Here is a 19,292-nt window from a genome sequence, read left to right as displayed (position 1 = left end):
GCCATCTCACCTTAGGGGAATCATCGGCGGTGTTCATCTCACGAAATTCCAGGTAAGTTCGAACCGGACCCGTGACAGTTCAACTAGTGCGTTCAACATTTGACCGTTGAGACCAGACCGTCGCATCGGTAGTGTGATTAGCTTCCACCACATAAACAATTTGTCGCACTATTTGATTCGACCACCTAATCAAACGACGAAGGGTCAGTATTCAGAGAAAGGTTTATCACATGTGCAACTTTTTTAGGCATATATTGGAGTAAGAATATTTTGACAACCTGTCTCACTTGCAAACCAATTCGGTTTTGACTGGAGCCCCAAGAATGGCTTAACCTGTCGTGGGCTGTCCAAGCGTTTTCAGCAAATTTACCAGTAACGTATGACGCCTAAATATCAGCGTATTGCGTACCTCGAACATGGGAGCAACTGAAATACTAAGCAGGCATGTGCACCACACTCAGTTGAAGCGTAACATCACAAAGGCGCAATTCAACCGGACAAATCCGTGTCTCCATTTTAAAACCGATTTCATGTGCAAATGAGCGAAGTTCTCAAAATCAGTCCAAGTTCGGTTCAGATAGAATATTAGGTAGATGAAATCCTGGAGACCGATAAAGAAGAATGACGAAACCGGTGTTGAGCCGTTGAAGGATTTTCAGCAAACTTGTGAGTAGTGTGACTTCCCAAATAAACAAAGTCAACACGCAATCTCCCAGAGCTTAGCTACTTACCGGTGATACATCAAAAGTAATTTCGTTAGTTGGAAGTGTGACATGAATTTGTTCGAGGCAGTGAACCTCTGGAGCATTGACTTTAGAGTGATTCAACGTTCTACGTGTTAGTATCCATCGGCACGTATACGGAATATCTGCAATAGCCAGTTCCTAAACGATGTACATGCGAATGTAGGAAGCCTTTCGCCGCGAAGGTGTTTATCAGACAATGAGACAGGAGATTAAACTCTTTCGTGCACTTTGTTTGTAGGAAAACAATTAATCGTCTTCTTCTTGAAAGAGGCTTCTTGAAATTCTCTGGATATTCACAGACTATCATGCAATTGTAATCAAGTGATACCCGCCGTAACCCAATTTTCCGATCGACCAGAAGACGCGGATGTCGATAATGCATCACCGTGGCCATTTGGTTGGTTGTATGGAAGCACGCTGTGCCAGCGACATCGTTGAAAACTGTCGCCTCCTTCAGCCGCCTGCCAAAACTTGATGGGGGACTGCGCCTACCTGATGAGCCCCAAGAAGGGCAGAACCGGTCTTGGGCTGTCGACGAATTTTCAGCACTCTTGTGAAAAGGGCGCTACCAATATACATGTGCGACGATATATCTCGAATATCGTAGCCACAGAAACATGGGGCGGCCTGGTGTATCATATTCAGTTACCTGGAAACATCACAAACTAGAGATTAAGCTGGTTCCAGAGTATCTCTCAAAAAACAAATTAGTTTGCAAATGAGTGTATATTTGTCAACCTATGAGTTGTTTGCCTTCAAAGGAAGGCTTCTGATCGGTTGGAATCATTTTCGGCATCCTATGTTCGGCAGCTATACATTGATATCCACCGGTCCTCACGGGTGAGGGGACGATGATTCCAACGGTCCAGGTGTAGACGATTTTCGAGGCAGCAGTCACTTCCAAGGGATGGCTTACTCTTGTCTTATCACCTTTCATTATTTGGCAACGGTTGCATGAAACGACATCATCCATCTCACCTGTCATTTTTGGCCACTGGGCCCCCTGTCGAGGTGAGTCATGTGTTTTGGTCTATCCTCTGTGTGTGTCATCACATGGCACTTGACAATCAGCTTCCGTCTCAAGACGTGCAGTGTCATCGGCAGCACAACATCAGAATCGGTGTTGGTCCAAGAAATTATCCCAGATTCACTCTGACTTAACCGATCCGAGCAACTCTAGAACGGTTCCAATTACATGTTTCCCTCTCAGTTCTCAATGCTTCTTCCATCTAAATCTAGGGTCTTTGGATCACTTTCGGTATGGGAGCTTTGTCCAAGCAGGTATGGTCCGAACTTATCCATGGCGAAAACAATCGCTCAACATACTTTCTCACTCACCGAATACTTGTCCTCAGAGTTGTTCAGGAAAAAACTGGCTTATTCGATAACTCCATTCTTCTGCTATAGGGCTGTGCCTATAGGACTGGCGTCCTCTGCAACCGTGAACAACTGTTCGACTCTGGCCAGTTTGAGGGTCGTTTGCTAATCCAGCATCCAAGCTTTGACACGTTCGAAAATCTCATGTGCCGCCCTGATGCATTGGAATACTTGATTTTGCCCGAGCGTGTCGTATAGTGGAGCAGGAATCGTGTTATATCCCCGACAAACCGACTGTCGTATACTACCATTGAGGAATCCTTCCTAAAGTCCGCTTGGAATTGGGAACAGCACGGTTCTCGATCATTGCCAGCTCTTTTGGTAGTGAATCAACCTTCCTTGGCCCACTTTATGCCCCATCGATGTCACCGACTTCCAGGCTGTGGTTGGATAAAAGAACCGTAAGTCGAGTAGTAGCTCTCCTTTCGTTTGTTGAGATGTTTGATACTCCTAGCACTTCCGATTTCTCACGGCGCTGGGCTTCGCTCCGAATAATGACAACAATCTGTCAATGCAGATTACTGGGAGAATGCGGTACTCACGTTTGAGAATGTCCTATAATTATTCAAAGGGATGCCGTGTGGTTTGTCTAAGACACCAATCACATAATCCAAGGCCCAGATGATCAGTGACAATAACATTTTCCATTTTGTATCAACCACATAATCTGCGCTATTGACAGAATGTGCTTGCAAGTTTGTCTGCTCTATGCCTGGGCTGACCAGATGCTCCTGCTGCGTGGTCCTGTCGGCTGGGCGCATTAATTGCATAATTCTAGATGTCGTATGCATACGCCAATTGGAATACACACGTGCTACTTGTTACCCTGTACTTCATTTTGGATTTCACGTGCATCTGGTTATATCGGTATACGTGCGGAGCCTACATCTCACACCCTTCATAGATGAGATCACGACAGGCTCTTGTTAATTTCGTGCCGACTTTTGTAGCGTCACGTTTCTTTATACTAACGTTCTAACATTTCACCCGTCCCAATTTTCTATGCAACTCCAAATCATTTCTACCACTCTCGCTAAACGCCTCCTCGCTAGACGGATGGTATTCTACCAAAATGGTTCCGTAAATGTGCTTCAGAATTTCCTTCAATCAGGTCTCATGTGCTCTGTTTGTTCATCTCTTCCCGATTACATGAACACATGCCAGAGGTGTGGCCATCCGCCTTGGGCCGTATTGGTGTCTGTTGACGCCCTGAATATTTTCTGTGGCACTGTACTCTGAGCGTCAAGCCATAGATGCATTTTTATCCTGATTTCGTCGACGGGGAGCGGCTGTGTAAGCCGGCAAATTCCCACTTTTCGCTCGATCCGATCATTGTAGTTTTCTCCCGATTTTTTTAGTCAACGACTGGTCCCAGCGCTTTGTTTGGAGTTTATGTGTTTCTGGTCAAAAGTGACACAACCGTCTACAACTCCCAGCCAACGATGACGAAATAACTCTCACATCATCAGTTTTATAATTCCATGGCTTCAAAATTTGTTAGCGTCGGTCGACATTCAGTATGACCATCGATGATGGTTCTACCAGGAATAATTCGCTCATCTATATAAAGATCACCTCCCCATAATTTTGGGCAATACCTCATAGAAACGAGCGTTCGCGTGTAATAAAAATAATAATTAACAATCAAGCATTCAGGAGGTATACTGCGCCACCAAAAAAGCACGAGGCTTGAGATACTCCTCAATTCAAAACAGGGACAGACGAAATGCCATGGTTGGGCCCGAAGCGCGGAACCTCCAGCCAGCAATTTTGCGCCTTCGCCACCGAGCTATCTCGGGCTCTATAGAGACAATCTCTCACCCCAGTAAGAGGAATCCGATATTTGTTCAATGGTTTCAGTTGTAAATCTAAAAGCTTGACAGGGTGGGGGCTGGACCGTTGTGCGTGATTCAGTTGTGTCGTTTTCTTAGCGCGACCTGTCCGGGCAAAACATGACATGTTAGTTCCTTCCGAGTTGCGCAATGTTTTGCCTCGTATAGTTGAAAGCCAAAGACATCATTAACGTTAGTTAGCCTGCAGCCTTTTGAAAAATGCCGATTCATATTTAGCTTGTCCCGGGAATTTCGATTGGGTCGAACACCATACTCCTGCACACGGTGTTCCAGCCAGCCTCGGCAGCACCTTGGGTGATTTATCCTTGGGACACAAATAAGACCATGAGTAGTTTGCGAACCGTGGGGAACGAATTAACCCGCCATTGACCAGAATTCTGAAATGCAGTGTAATTTACAATCCCGTTTGTAGAGACCAGTATGCACGAAAAATTATTTGGGTTCAGTGGAGTCACCCGATAAAACTTAGTTAACGTGCAAATGAGAGTAATTTTATCTATCAGAAATGCCCGATTCTTGAAGGTAACCTTAAGGTTGTCGGAACCCACTGAGACCCTAAAACTCAACCAAAGTCTGAATAGGAAATCCAGCAAACATCCGGGCTAGTCAATATTTCAACCAACCCAGCAAAGTCCAATGAGTCCTCATGCACGGCACAAAAGCACGACCGAATATGATTAGCGTTCAGGCATCTCACAGAAACACTATCGATGTTACTGGTGTCCACTAAACGACATCAGTGTGCCGGGGTTAATGCCACAAAAGGCCCTTGAAATAGTGCGGGGCCGTTGTAACCTTTGCACTCGCACCCAAATAAGTAAATATATTGTCTACCCAAATCGGTGAGTTCCTCCTGGTACCTGGTACATGATTGCCGAAATCCCTTTGATATAAGGGTATCATTTTATTTAGTTCACTCCGACATTTACACAAAAACGTGGTATAGTTGCAGTGTTCCACCAGTTGGTGGCGAAAGCCTGCTTTAATCAATCGTAAAATTCTGTGTAACCGAAGTATTCGGATTGCCGTCTCAGTTGGGATGTTGTCTGGATGCCCAAACTCTGATGTTTCGAATGCCCTGAAGTGCCAATGGATAGCGCGGATGAAACACACTTCTTACGACAAAAGTAAATGGTGCAACTGCTGCTCATATAAAGTCACAAAACGAAAAGTAAACAAGACGGGAATTCCATGATTCTCGGCTAGCTTATTGCCAATTCCTTCATTCCTTACCATTTAGCGAATTCCGTGCTGGTTTTATGTAGTGGTCTGCCTCCACCCAGCTCCAAACATCATCTAGTGCAGTGCAGTTTAGGATTGTTTGTATAGTGTAGTCTACATTTCAATACATCGCAGACTGTGGGTTGACAGCTCTAGTAAAACTCAGAATGACCGTCCAGTACGGAATGATTTTGGTACGTTAGTCCCAAGGTAGACATCCGTGGAACGTGTGATCGAACTGTCACACCGCATCTGCTTTGTGGCGTTGATTCCTCTAGGATTTCCTATAAAATGTGTTGCATTTGAGCATCACGTTGTACGCCTTTCTAATGCAACCCAGAAAGGTGAGATTTCTAATGAGTTGCTGAAGTTTTTTCCGCATTCATATGGGTTGCAGGTCATTTCATCAAAAGTCATACAGATTGTGTTTTGTATCAACCATGTGACCAATCGGCCCTTTGTGTCGCACGACGTTTTATTGGTCAGTTTCTATGCATCAATTCTTCATCCCCTGGTGATCAGTCTCTTCTTGGTGCGGATTTCTGTGTGGTACTGCGCATCGGTTGTATCCAAATCTTTAGGGTAAATGGATGAAGATTCTGGACGAGATGCATATGGCCTGGTGTCGGTCCCGTCCCGCACCGCGCGCGTGAATATCAGCCCGTTGGTGAATATGATACAACGATGTCATGTGGACCAAGTTGGAGAAGGACAAACGCCAAGAGAGGTAATTCCAAAAGACTCCTTACCAGTCTGTTTGTTCGACCAACTGACGCCTACCAGGTAACCTCAACCAAGTATCCGATGACGTTTTAAACCACTGAAACATTACACATGGAAATTCGAGCAGTGTGTTTGAGTCGACGGACGACACAAAAACTGTTCTACCTGAGTTGGCCACCTGGCTTATTTTTGTTCGTCCCGTGAATCTATCGTGTAATAATTCGTCAGATTTCTGTAAGCGTCGTGATGCGTTCACAAGGCCTGAGAATCCGGACGGTTTCGCTTGAATGCTTTCGGTTTCTTGACCGTATGATTTATGGATGGCTCGCTTGATGGGAAAACACAACCCATGTTTCGTTGCAATGGCAAAACACGATAGTGACCAGCAGCAATTCATTTGATTTCGGAAAACTCACAAAACGCGACGAGCGTCCGTTAGAAAAGGACGTTGTAATCAAAGTCAATGAGCGTTTCAGCCATGTATCCGGCTTTGCATAGCGCAACTGAATGTGTTGTGTGCTGGGCCTCCTAGCGGATCTGAAGGCAGATAACAGGATCTCAGCTAGGAAACCTGAAGTTTCACAACGCATAGGAATGACTGAGGTTCCCACATGTTCGAGCACAGACTTTTCATGATCACTAAGAATGCTTTCAAACGATCACAAGCGTGCGTTCACACAAGATTGATCCTGAATTCCCCCAAGGATTCAGCATTTTGGAGAAAGTGGTCATTATGCTGAACAGTGGGGAAGATTGTCAGTGAGGCACACCGACTGTCAAGCGGATGATGGGTCAGTGATTGGTTGGTGAGTACCAGCATATCTGAATTCTAGATATTTCGAGGCGCTTTGATATAAACTCCCATGATGCTAGCTTAGACAACGCGAAATGTTTTAGTTAAGTAGCAGATGAGTGAAAATCTGTAAACGCTAGGAAACAAAATACGTAGTAAAGCTGTGCCCGGTTTTGTACTTCTTGGGTTTCATCAGGCAGTCGCCCTTCCAGATTTTCAGTGAAAATCGCGTTCTACTTGTGCGTAAATTAGACGCAGATGTTTCGTTGATAGTCCACTGAAATTATACAAGTTGGCGATTCCTACATGGAAATCTTTATGCTCTTTTCGGTTAAACATCCACCGCCATTAGATCAAATCGTATTAAATCAGACGAACGAGTAGAACGCCTGTGATTTTCATCCGTCATCCTCTGTTCAGAATGTTTTTTTGGGTTCCACAAACGCCCACAGCATGTACTACCTCAGGTTTTCTCATGTTCCCAATTAGCGTTGCGTGAAAATAGAGATCAGCAATTTTGTCACTGGAGTGTATTGTTAAGTCAGGCGTGCTTGGAGGTTCAAGGAATCTCCGGTGAACGCTCAAGTTAGAATAAACTGTATGCGAAAGGAAACACGTGATTCAACGATGGTTGATCCAGCCAGTAAGAAATTGATTGCTCCGGATGAGGAAAATGGATAACAAACGGCCAAAAGCAAGTTCGGTTTATTTGAAAAAGGCCAATATTACACCGGCTAGAAAAGTCTCCATAAGCGGAGAGAACCACCAATGTTACGATGCCGTTATTGAAGATGTTAAACGATTTCTGGAATATATATTCATATGATATGCTTCTCGGAGCGATGTTACGTTAATGAAATGTTCCCGCGCGTTTGTTCTTGATCAATTTTAAATACTGAAATTACTTGCAGAATTACTCATCTACGTAAACGTGTAAAAGAGCATAGTACCGTCAGTCCTGAGGGTCGTACCTTGGTAAGTACAGCATCGCTAGCAGTGGGCATCCGTGGACTTTCAAGTAAAATACTAACAGGAAAAATCGTAAGATTTTCTGTAACAATGCTGGTCTCGGGATTTCTACCGGCGTATGGAGCATAACCAGAGATTGAGTCAACAGGCCGTTAAAGTAGTTGCCAAAACAGTTTGACTACGACACAAAATGAAATGAAACGACGGGATTCATATGAACTGATCCAAGTTATTTAGATATTGGTATCCTACTGGGCTTGTGCTTCTACTCTTCTACTGCACCGGTGGTTCCAGCATTCTGTTAGATGAGCGCTAATTTGATCGGTAAACATTCTTCAAACAACAATTTTAGCCAGATTGCTGGTCAACTATTGATTCACTGTATTCCTTAGCAGCATTCAAATCGCGCATCATTCTGGAACGAGGAACCCCGTCATCAAAACCTGACCCTGTCACCTCCCATCCGGGGGTTCATCATTTTCCAGGAACGCCAACGTGGTTCGCAATTTCAGGAACAGAAAGAACATGCTAGTGATTGATTCGGATTTGATCCGAAAGTTCCTACCGTAAAGGTCGTTTGCTAACGGTTTGTCTGGACTTAGTTTTGGGATTGAGGCTCGAGATGCGTGATCCCATGGGCAAATGCATCTGCCAGTAATGTACGCAAGCCCTTTTTGCGTACCTAATGAGGTCGACTTACCTGCTGAATTGTGAAGCAGTGCGTCGAAAACTGTCTGAAAACAACTGAGCACATCCATTTCAGACAAGCCCTTCAGAGTTGGCTTATGGTAGGTCGTCACGCCACTGAGGATGTCGCAGATCCTTTCCTGGACGATGTGGCCAAGCCGAAAGAAGCGGAAAGAATGGTTGTGAGGGATTATAGGTAGACTGTAAAGGGTTCTTGCACATCAAAACCAACCGCTTTGGGTTTTTGGGTAGCACCATGAAACAACCGCTAAAATAGAGGACTGATTACTGTTTTGTTTGCAACCATGTATTCGAAACACTTATTCTCTACTACACAACTCAAGTGTTACCTAAAGTTAACTTTCGTCGTGCTTTCAGTTTTTGGTTGGCGATCAGTGGAATACGAAAAACAAAATTCAAACCTGAATTGCATGGTGCAGCTTCCACCAAGCGGTTTCTTGTTTTTCTCCCTCGTTGCCTCTATTAAACGTCGAGACTTTGAAATCAAATGCGCCTGCAAAGAGGGTTTTCTATCTACAGCTTTCGGCTGGAACAAAAAACAAACAAACTCTCCTTTTCAGCACCTTCTTATTGGCTGCAAATTTCTGATGGCCTTTTAATAATTTCACGAAGTTATCCCGTGTGACATCCTAAATCAGATGAACACGCATGACAAATTATTCAAGTGACAATAATGTTCTCCACACTCATTCTATTCCCAGTATCCATCCACTTTCAGCCTAAGATATTATTGAAATCTGGGATCTGTTCACAATCTTCAACCACATTAAATCCACGATGATTGCTGTATAATGAAAACTGAAGAATTCGACTGTTGGTCTGTGTGCCAAGCCCAGTGTTAGCAGTTGAGTTGAACACGGACTACCTGGAAGCATTACCTCAGTAGCTGATGAATACAATTAGTAACACAATTGGTACCACAGTTAGTACCACCCATCAACACTCAACTGAATCACAGTTGATGGTCTAATTTAGGATGTTCCCTAGCTAAAATTGCTCTCCTGGACTCGCTGATTCTTTTGGTTGGTGCAGCATTCGAGAGATCCCAAGATATTTCCTTGGAGAACACTATTTGGGCACTGATCTTCGCCATGCACGTTTCCTGTTTTTTTGGCCTATTGAAAGGCGAAAAGCGGAAGGTTAAAACCGGTCATGAGCTGCCTGAGAGTTCCCTATGACCTTATGAACAATGTTCGTTCAAATACAATTACCAATCTGCAATATAGTAAAAATGATTAGTCTGTCCTACGGTTTGTATTCTGTTTTGATACGCAGTGTCATTTTACTCGCACCTTGTGCAAACTGATGCAGAAATTCATTCGCACCGACACTCGCAATTACTTTTCCACGATACTCAACTACCACACTCTGATAGACATCTTCGTGCATGAAGTCATGGAACACTTGGCCGGTAAACAGGCTTCTGGAATGAAGGAATGAAAAGTGGCAGTAAGTTTTTTGCGACAAATTAACGTGTCGATCGCAAAGAAAAAACAAAAGGCTAATAAATTGCTTTGGAAGTTGGTTTCCGCGCTTGTATTGGAATAAATTTGTGATTAGCGAACCTCTTGACACACATTCGATTAACTAATATTCTTCCAGGCAGAAATAAACTAAGGTATCCTTCAATTCCTTCAATGTCCCGATAGGGTGCACAAAAAACCAAATGACAAATATAGCGTGAAAAGGTAATTTTCTTTGGTAAATTTCCTACCACCACCGGTGGTAGAGTTTATGAGCATCTCATCATCCATTGCTCTTACATGAAATTCGATCGACCAATGAACAACTTACGATATTTAGGACCTGCAGGCGAGATCAAACATTCTATGTCTTCAATGGGATTCTTCTACTTATGCTGTCAATCGGCTGTATTACAAAACGTTAAGCTTACGAGATTTTCTGTTTCATATTCGCTCCAAATCATCAGGCGAATGATTCGCTCAGACGACGAATTAACGCGATTAATTTCACATTACTGAAAAATTAAACGAGGGCATCATCACTAGCAAGGATATACCACGATGGCTGCAATTTGACCTGGCATATGCTGATTGTATCGGGGATCTGTGGCTTTTATAGTCATGAAAAGCCATGAACAAAGAGCAAATTGATTACACATCTCACGTGATGCACACAAATTCATAATCACCTGCACCTAAATTTTATCCATGATCTATGTCTACGGAAAATATGGCTCAACAATGAGACGTTTTGAAGTCAGACAACAAAACGCGTTTTGAACATTGTCGTTGCTATCGAATCGGAACATTTATACGTGATGTTTACTTGGGGTTGTTTGCAATATCGTTGTAGGCGAAGGTAATTATATTCTCCGCTGGAACATTGTTTTTACGCACCAATTGATACGCATGAAAAACGTCAGCCTGAATGAGAACACAAATGAAACGTGAATTAAGAAAAACAGACAGAATGATGCATGGATTCCAAAGTAGGCAATCAGAATATGTACGATACTCCCTACTTGGTGGAGTATCAGTTATTCCAACAGTATCGGGATGCATTATCCCAAGTCTGGAGGGGCTAGTGTGAACCACAGTTCCATATTCAGTAAAGTGTCAGAACCTTCGCAACGGAGCTGTACAATCTTGGTATGCCTTGACTTTGAAATTACGTCCAAAGCTGTAAATCGCTTGAATTAAATGATGATTAGTTGACGAACGACTTTGATCAAAATGGCAGTCCACATGTTGATTCCAAATAGACGCTTACCAAGTTGTATAGAAATACTTGTTCAAATTGACTTTATGAGCTTTTATCAGTCAGTTTAAGAACCAAAATCTGTCCATTTCGGCTCTGAAAAGAAGTAAGCAGATAAGTGTTCGGTGTCCCAATCATTTCATACGCTGTATGAGTGTGTATTCTTGGAAGGCCTTCTCGAATGGATCCGCCCTTGATGGCTAGGCAACTAGATGAACAAGGTTAGTCATATCTTCGTCAAATAGTTCGCCAACCACGATCACATAACGACCATGGATAACATCCTTGCTCTTGGAAGATATTTCACGTAAAACCATTCTAGATGCAAACAACCCATGAAAGATCCTAGTAGATTGTTCCTGTTCGCTTGGTGCCAGTATTGTCACTCCAACAAAAGAGCTACCATTTCTGGGTCTGTCAGAGAGAGAGATTGGAAGTCACAGAGGCTTTACGGTTTGTACGTTTCAATTACCCACTGAGTAGTGTATATGTGACACACACAAACCCTCCCGTGACAGATTGGTCTATGGGTAGAAGTCCTCCAAGTTGGCGTTTGGACTTACTTACAACCCACCACCTTTTCGAGAATGTGCAAATGTAAATGGGCTTTCGGGATAAATGCCTTAAACTCGAACACCAAATGGCCTCCCTTCTATGTCCGGGTGTAACGGTTTACAGGCGCATACTACTGATGACACATGCGAGGAGCCTTCTGGCTTTTCCAAGTTCCGCTCAAGCGTTTAATGGAAGGTGAAGTTTGTTAAAAAAAAGCATGAAATCTGAAGACAATTTTTGACAATCTTCGGATTTGAAAATCTGTGCCCAAATGAGATGCCTACTTTCCTGTTCAATAGTTCATGGGTGTTCAGTCGATGTTTGTTAACAAACGACTTCGAGATGAAGGGATTTCCTCATAACCGTGGTAGCATCACAGCCTGGTTTCAAGCATGGATTGCACGCTCACAAATAATACCATGTCGCATCGGATTCAAGTGGTATCATCAAACCGATGGCGTTGGCTGCTCTATACCACAGGGCATGTAATCGAGAAAAGGTTCTTGGTGAAGCCTTTCTTGATTCTCTTTCGCATATTTGGTATTTTCACTTTCCTCATCCTGGTTCTAAAGATATCCTTGTCGTCATTTGCAACACCTGCGGTCAAATCGTTTGCCATAGCCTTGACCTCTCATCAGTTTGTCTGCCACGTTATATTGCATGCGATCTGAAACAAGTTGCACAGCACGTTTTTGCACTGGCTTCGTCATCGCTTTCTTTATAATGAGGAATTAAATTTTCACCATGGTTGCTGAAATGCACCATTGCGTTTTTCAGCGCACTGTCATTTGCATGATCCGGGAGCTTGTGTTGCTATTTTCAATGACTTCGGCGCGGCTTCCGTTGTGAACTGAATGTTTACCGAGCCTAATTACTTCGATTCACGAAGAACTCTAAAGACAGAGTCATGACCAGAAGCAGGCATCTAGTCAGGAACGAATTGTGTAGACCACAGCTTCCAGTGAAAACAACGACAGGCGTACAGGAGCTCCACAATCTTGTCATCCCTTGAATTCGATAATAACAAATTCGATATTCTCGTTCGTTTCTTCACTGGGCAAATAATAAGGTTGCGGCGAAACATAGCGGCCATAAAATGCTACTAAGTGAATCTTAGGATTGAGTATAGACACATTCGAAACGTGTGACATTTTCCATGCGATTCACATTCAAGTCAATCAGGAATGAACAAACAAATTTCATCAAAGTAGCGTACCAAATGTTTAATCAAAGTCGCATGCCTTCATCGTACCAAAAAGTATACAATTATTTGCTCACACTGACTAGCGATAGAATAGGTCTATTTGGGGTAACAATCGATTTCGTTGCTACGTCATTGGACTTTCTTGAGATTTCTAACACCTGGTTTGTTCATCAGGTTAACTGAGACTCAGTTACTGCGGAGTCTGAAAGCACATCGGTAACACAATGAAGCTCCGAAGAAAGGGAGAATGATTAGTAGTGGCTCGGTCAACATGGGGGCCGTGGGAATAATCTTGTGTTTGTGCAAAATAAACCTGTCACTCACACTCGGTGATGCCACCCCAACATAACGAAGTCGGTTTCCTACTAACTTGAATCACGTTATACACATTAGTAATAACCGGTGAATCGAACCACCCAAAGCAAACAATAACTCTGCAAGACACAGAAATACTGACGAAAAACAACACAAGCTACGAAATGTGTGTCCATTAGTGTGTCCATTATTCTTGGCTTCTATGCACCGCCTTCTCGAATGAAATGTCAGTCATGGAGTAAACTAGGTGGGACGCAGCAGATTGTGTACCATTAGTCCCAATTTCCACTTTGAAAACCATTCTTGCGGGATTTAGAAGAACGTTTTAGCCTCAAAACAGTGAAAAACCAACGGGAACCTACTTGATGTCGACAATGTTCCGAGGTATTGGTACCAGCCACAAGAACAACTCAGTTCTTTGACGGATTGCTGTTAAATAGGGATGACGCTTCTGGTTGACTTAAGTGGTCACACAAAGTCTTCAGCCAAGGAATTTACTCTGACTAAACCGGCGGTGAGCTCTTTGTGGGCTTTCAGCAAACGTATGAAGACTGTGTTGCTTCCAAAATAAACAGATTTAAAACGTGCTTCCACAGCGCCTGTCTACCTATTGGCGTTCTGCTCGTTAGTATACTGCGACACATACAAAATATCTTTAACTGTCAGTTTTTTAGTTGTGTCTCGGTAGGCCTCATGTGCTTAACTGTAGATCCAACTGGGCGCAGATCACCAGGAAAAAAGCCGATAAACAAAATGTCTCTCCACCACAGTCCATAGATCGAACATGGGATATGGGAATTATAATTGCAATTCTTGCGACTTTTTCGAACATGCAATATCCGGGAAATGAAACGCTACACCGATTAACACAAAAATGACGAGTCACCACTCGATATCGCAACAAATGGGAATAAATGTCCCTGGTTTCATTTTTCATAATAATATGAAATAGTGATACCACGGGGTACCTCGGCCAGTGTAAAATTCCACTCCGTTTGGGTAAACAAGTGCGTAGTCCGAGTGTTATTTAGTTCTTTATCGAAAACCCTTCTCTGAAGCAAAGCGATTACTTTAGTAAAGCGCTCTGTGTTCTTAGGTGACACTTATACCAAGCTAAATTCACAACATTCTCTTTAATGAAAACTTCCAACCCCTCTGATTCCTGGTAAAATATTCAGAAAATTGAAAGGGTAAAAACTGCGGGGATATAGGAATTATGTGCAAGCAAAATGATATGAATGTTGGCCATTCTAACCTCGTGCACGGTGCATGGCACACCCTCGCAGTGAGCGAGGCTTATCTACAACACCAGAAGGTTCGTGGAACCCGTGAGGGCGGGAATACATGAGCAGCACACATGATCCAGCACCATTGTGTGCGCAGCCAAACCTAACTACACACAGCATATCATTTTGTTAGTATTTTATAACCCTCTTTGCTTTAACATCAGGCCGTATTTGTGTGCGCAGCAACGTCGATTTGAGAAAGCGAGGTGGGTTGAGGCAGTATGGAAGAGATTCATGGATTTGGTGCCCACGGTGTTCATCGCATTTGCAGTCGATTACACAATGTTTTTTTCCAATCATGGGAGGACAATTGCGCTTCCTTCTGAAAACATGAGTTCATCCACTGAGTCCTCCCATCTGTTTTTCTATCCGTTTAGACGGCGCTGCAAAATTATACAACCAGAAGAAATACGCTACGAGCCAACTTGTGTTGTTTTTTCAAGTAATTTCTCAGCGATAAGGTCGGAAGCTCTGTCTGACGTTTAGTCGTGAGTTCCCTTTTACATCACTTCAGTTCTCTAGCAAGACTTTCTCTTTTGATACCACTCACGATATCCAGTGTGTATGTCAAAAGATTTGTCCACTACACTATCAACTGTTTTTTTTCAAAAGCACAATTACAGTTGCTACCAAACAAACAATTACCTGTGAATGCGAAGATACACCGTGATAATATCTGGACGTTTCGATAGAAAACATCAAATCTCATTTGAAATAGCATTGCTCGTTTGCACATCTATGCAACAAATAACCATTGTCCTCTGTATAACAATAGAACAGGCGAGCACGCAGATTTTCTGGCTCTTGTGTCATATTTTTTGCACTGAATCCTCAACCAGTAAGTTTGATTTATTTACCGGGCGCCTCTTCCACTACGATTCACATATTCCCAGGGTTTGGAACCAGGTGCTCCTTTACACTAGTTCCTCGCCTGGTTGAGAGAACCGTAGTTCGCGCGTATTCTCGATCTCAGCGGTTGAGAAATAGGGTCACTTCTGCTTTGCAAGTAATCGCTTCTTTTTTAGAGTATAAAAATTGGTTTATTTATTCCTTCTTGCTTGAGCCAATATCCTGACGCCTCTCAGCCACACTTGCGTCCTTCTTGATCATTGTGCATGGGAATTAGGCCAACAGGAGGCGAACAGACCAAATTTTCAGCTATCACAACAACTCTGAATTGCCACGAATAAGGCTTCACTGGTGCAATTTTCAAACGATTGTGCCACGTTGTCGCCCAATACTATCCAATGTGTAACAAGAAATCCGCTTGTTGAAATAAATTTCGAAAAAAAATGTTCCGGAGACCGCTCAGAAATCGCAATTTGACTAATTTGCGGTATACAATGGACCGAAATCGGTCACAACTACACATATCAGGAAGCCTTATGAAATGAGACGGAGGCCCCTACGGAAGCACAGGATGCCGGCTCATAGTCCCACAATGACGTTGCCGTAAAGGAAATTCGATTCGATGAAGAAAACGAGATCCCATGCAAGCTCCGCATCAAACAAGCGAGAAGCTTCCCACATAGTCACATGTTTAATTCTGCCTCCACTTTTCGCACAATAAGCACAGATGAGGTGCGTTTGACTAGAGGAGCCTTCACATGTTCGCTCCACAAACTGAGTTATTAATAGCATATTGGAAGTGACCATATTTCTCAACCGCAGAGAGCAAAAAAATGCATGAACCATGGTACGTTGAACCAGTCCAAAACACTTAAAGGGGCGTGCGTTTTAAACCCAAGTGCAAAAGTCCTCCAGTAAATAAGCCAAATAAGCAAATTAACCGGCGGACGCAAGGAGGTCAGTTGATACAACAGAGGAATAAGAGTGGTTGTGTCAGTCAATTAGTCTCGATAAAATGAAGCCGAAACGCGATTCACATAATGAATGTAGCCAGTCAAAGCAGAAGAGAAGTCCACTGAACTTAGAAGGTATCAAGGTGGAAAACTGACCTGATTAAGCGCAAATCACAATGCAAGTAAATCAACAACGGACTAATAAATCAAAGGAAACGCCTTCCCGCAAGGAGCTGATCTCGTTGGAAGACACCAGATTCAATCTAAATTTTCTACAAACGCACGCCGGCGAAGAGAATGTATGCAACTAAATGCGCAATGAGGATATTCTCTCTCATCTGGAAGAAAACTTGCGAAAGCACTATGCTGTCCTCGGCATCAAAACTTGCTGTGAATTACCAAATGCACGACTAACTTCGAACATTCCTTTTGGTTTTTGCCAACTCACGTAATTCTTTTAGAGAACGGACAAACGGGTTGGATTCAGCTGACGCGCTCACTCATGACGAAGCGCGCATTGCATTCGAATGCGTGCTAAGCTCGGCGCATACATCAACAGCAACTGATAAGAGATACACTCACTCACTTTACGTGAGTGAGTCACCTACAGACGATTTGCCTGTTTATAAGTCTCTGCACCAACCAATACTATTATAATTCATTCACTCATAATAATGAAACAGCCGAGCACGTAGATTTTCCTTTACCTCCTACTGAGAAATTTCCTACAATGATGGACATCGATTAGGGTATACACAGCTGCGGAGCATCACCGATGCATCCACTCAGCTAGGGCTAAATTGCCGTTTTTCTTAGTCGACGCCGTAGAGTTTTAATCCCCACCCAGATATGAACCACGTTTGCTTATTTGCAGTTGCTGCACTTCGGAATCGATGAACTATACTGAAATAGATAAGAGCAATGGTAGTTTCTTCCTTTTAGTGAGATTTCAAGAAGACAGTCAAGTGAAAGGCAAAAATGGTAGCACCCTAGGCAACCACATTTCACACCTGTCGGATACCTCACATGACGCTTCAACTCCTTGCTATTTGGTTATCTCAAAGAGCCTGTCATAAACGTAAGCGGGTAGGTCTGAAGATAATTAAATATTGTCGTTCCCGCATGCTTGAGGGAGTCGTGAGCGTCAGGCAGTATGTGATGTGGCTGCAGTGATATAGCAGGAAACTGGATATTCGCCAGATGTAAGACAAAATTCATAAGATTACGACTGGTTTTCACATTCTTGAGGCTCACCTGACAAAACTGGAAAAATACCCTTGAGCACACTGCTTTTTTCTCACCAACTGACTACTACATTTATTTGAAACGTCGCAGTGATATTCTACCACATGCGTTTGTGCACAACCACATCGGTTTATATGCAATTTGGATGAATAACATGGGTGCAGTGTTGCACACTACAGACCGTCCATGCTGTTATAAAATTCCATGACAATTATAACAATTCCAAAACAATTCTTAAATGGGCACTATAATTGGGAGCCCAATTCCCTAACCAAGTAGGGCGTTAAAAAGTCTGGAATTTCGATACGTCGCTTGTGGTGCAAACAAATCAACCGAGGGTTCTAGTGTTATTGTATGTAATATAAACAGCTCTTCGGGGTTGTTTGCAATATGCGGGGCGCAAGGATCAGCGTCGCGGTCGTGCGCATTCCTTGGTTCTACAATCCATGGTGTACAAGTGTCCACACCTGCACAATCTTTCACTCAACCTGAGATAGAGATGCCTTGGTTTATAAGAAAAGCGCTTTTCAGGTGGAGAATGAACAACTGTGTAGCGAAAAATGCACGAAATATCAGTAAAATAAAATGCGAGCGGAAGGGTAGTTCTACATTACGCCCAGAACACATGTGAACTCGCAGCCAGAATGTTAGCCGAATCGTCATGTTTCACAATCTGAGGTAGTTCTCTCTTACACCCGGAACACCTGCGAACTCACAACCAAATTGTTAGCCCCATACCCAATCGCCATGTTTCACAATCCGAATTAATCTTTGAGAGCCTGACGTTCATACCGGAGGACAACCAAGGCAAGATCAAAGGAAGACTGTAGTATACCAAAAAACTGCAACAATTTCAACAAAATGGCTAAAGAAACACAACATCATCTTCCCACAGACTTGACACCTCTTCTTAGTATACATACACGAAGTCCAAGAAGATCACAAATTCAATATGGAAAACGTGGAACATTCGGCATATGGAAACACAACTAACCGGAAGGGATTTTCTGGGGCCTTTGTACTCCATGGCGGAGTTTGTAAACTTATGCGGTGAAATGGGCCCAGTTTACGCAACGTAACTTTAAAAGGGCAACCAGAATACTCAAGGAGTGCCAAATATCATATTCGCTCACCAAGAAGCAAGGAATTGCATCAACAAATTTCACACAGTTGAATCATGAGTGTTCACCGACAGAGGTAACTCCGGCATCAATCACAATACGAGGTCAAGTAGAGCATTCTGCATGTCACGTTGTTTTTTATCAACCGGGGCGCAGGATAACAGATCTACCAATGAAGCCGACCGACAAAAATCTAAGTCATGGTCCAGGCCAATCCCTGGTAGCAGCACACACAACACACTACTCTTCGAGTATATACCCACCCACCGAGCTCCCTAAAAAGGTACTGATGATACCATCTAGATTGGTGAAGGAAGTTTTTTGCGATCGAATTGCGTAGCTTAGTGACAAAACAAACGATCAACTTGGCATGTTAACAGCGCTACTGTGTTGACAGCGTTAACTGTATCATGATTCATCCAATTAACCACAGTTAAGTTTATTTCAAAGCAGGATGACCTGTGAACTCAAAAAAATTAATGCGGCGTTTAGCCTACAGCATACGTCATCCACAACCTCCGCGACTATAAATTCGTGTGTACCGAGTAATAGGATTGTGGCATAATATCAGGTTCCGAGATAACCAGGAATGTCGGCTAGACCAATTATATCAGTGGGCTAAGTTTTCTGGCTGTAATAATCGCCCATTACTT

General features: G+C 43.2%; 1 protein-coding gene across 1 annotated transcript in view; it reads left to right on the top strand.

The window, feature by feature from the left end:
• T265_09827 (hypothetical protein) overlaps positions 1-19,292 on the top strand; it is a gene marked incomplete at both ends in the record, with an annotated part of 32,923 nt that overhangs the window by 4,497 nt on the left and 9,134 nt on the right. Inside the window, one exon of the mRNA XM_009176013.1 lies at positions 14,636-14,677. Coding sequence (XP_009174277.1) covers positions 14,636-14,677 — 42 coding nt within the window. The remainder of the gene's footprint in view (positions 1-14,635; positions 14,678-19,292) is intronic.

The sequence above is a fragment of the Opisthorchis viverrini genome (assembly GCF_000715545.1).
Source record: "Opisthorchis viverrini unplaced genomic scaffold opera_v5_315, whole genome shotgun sequence".
Lineage (NCBI taxonomy): Eukaryota > Metazoa > Platyhelminthes > Trematoda > Opisthorchiida > Opisthorchiidae > Opisthorchis > Opisthorchis viverrini.
The sequence above is the reverse complement of the archived record's forward strand: the minus strand, read 5'-3'. Positions and strand labels throughout refer to the sequence as shown.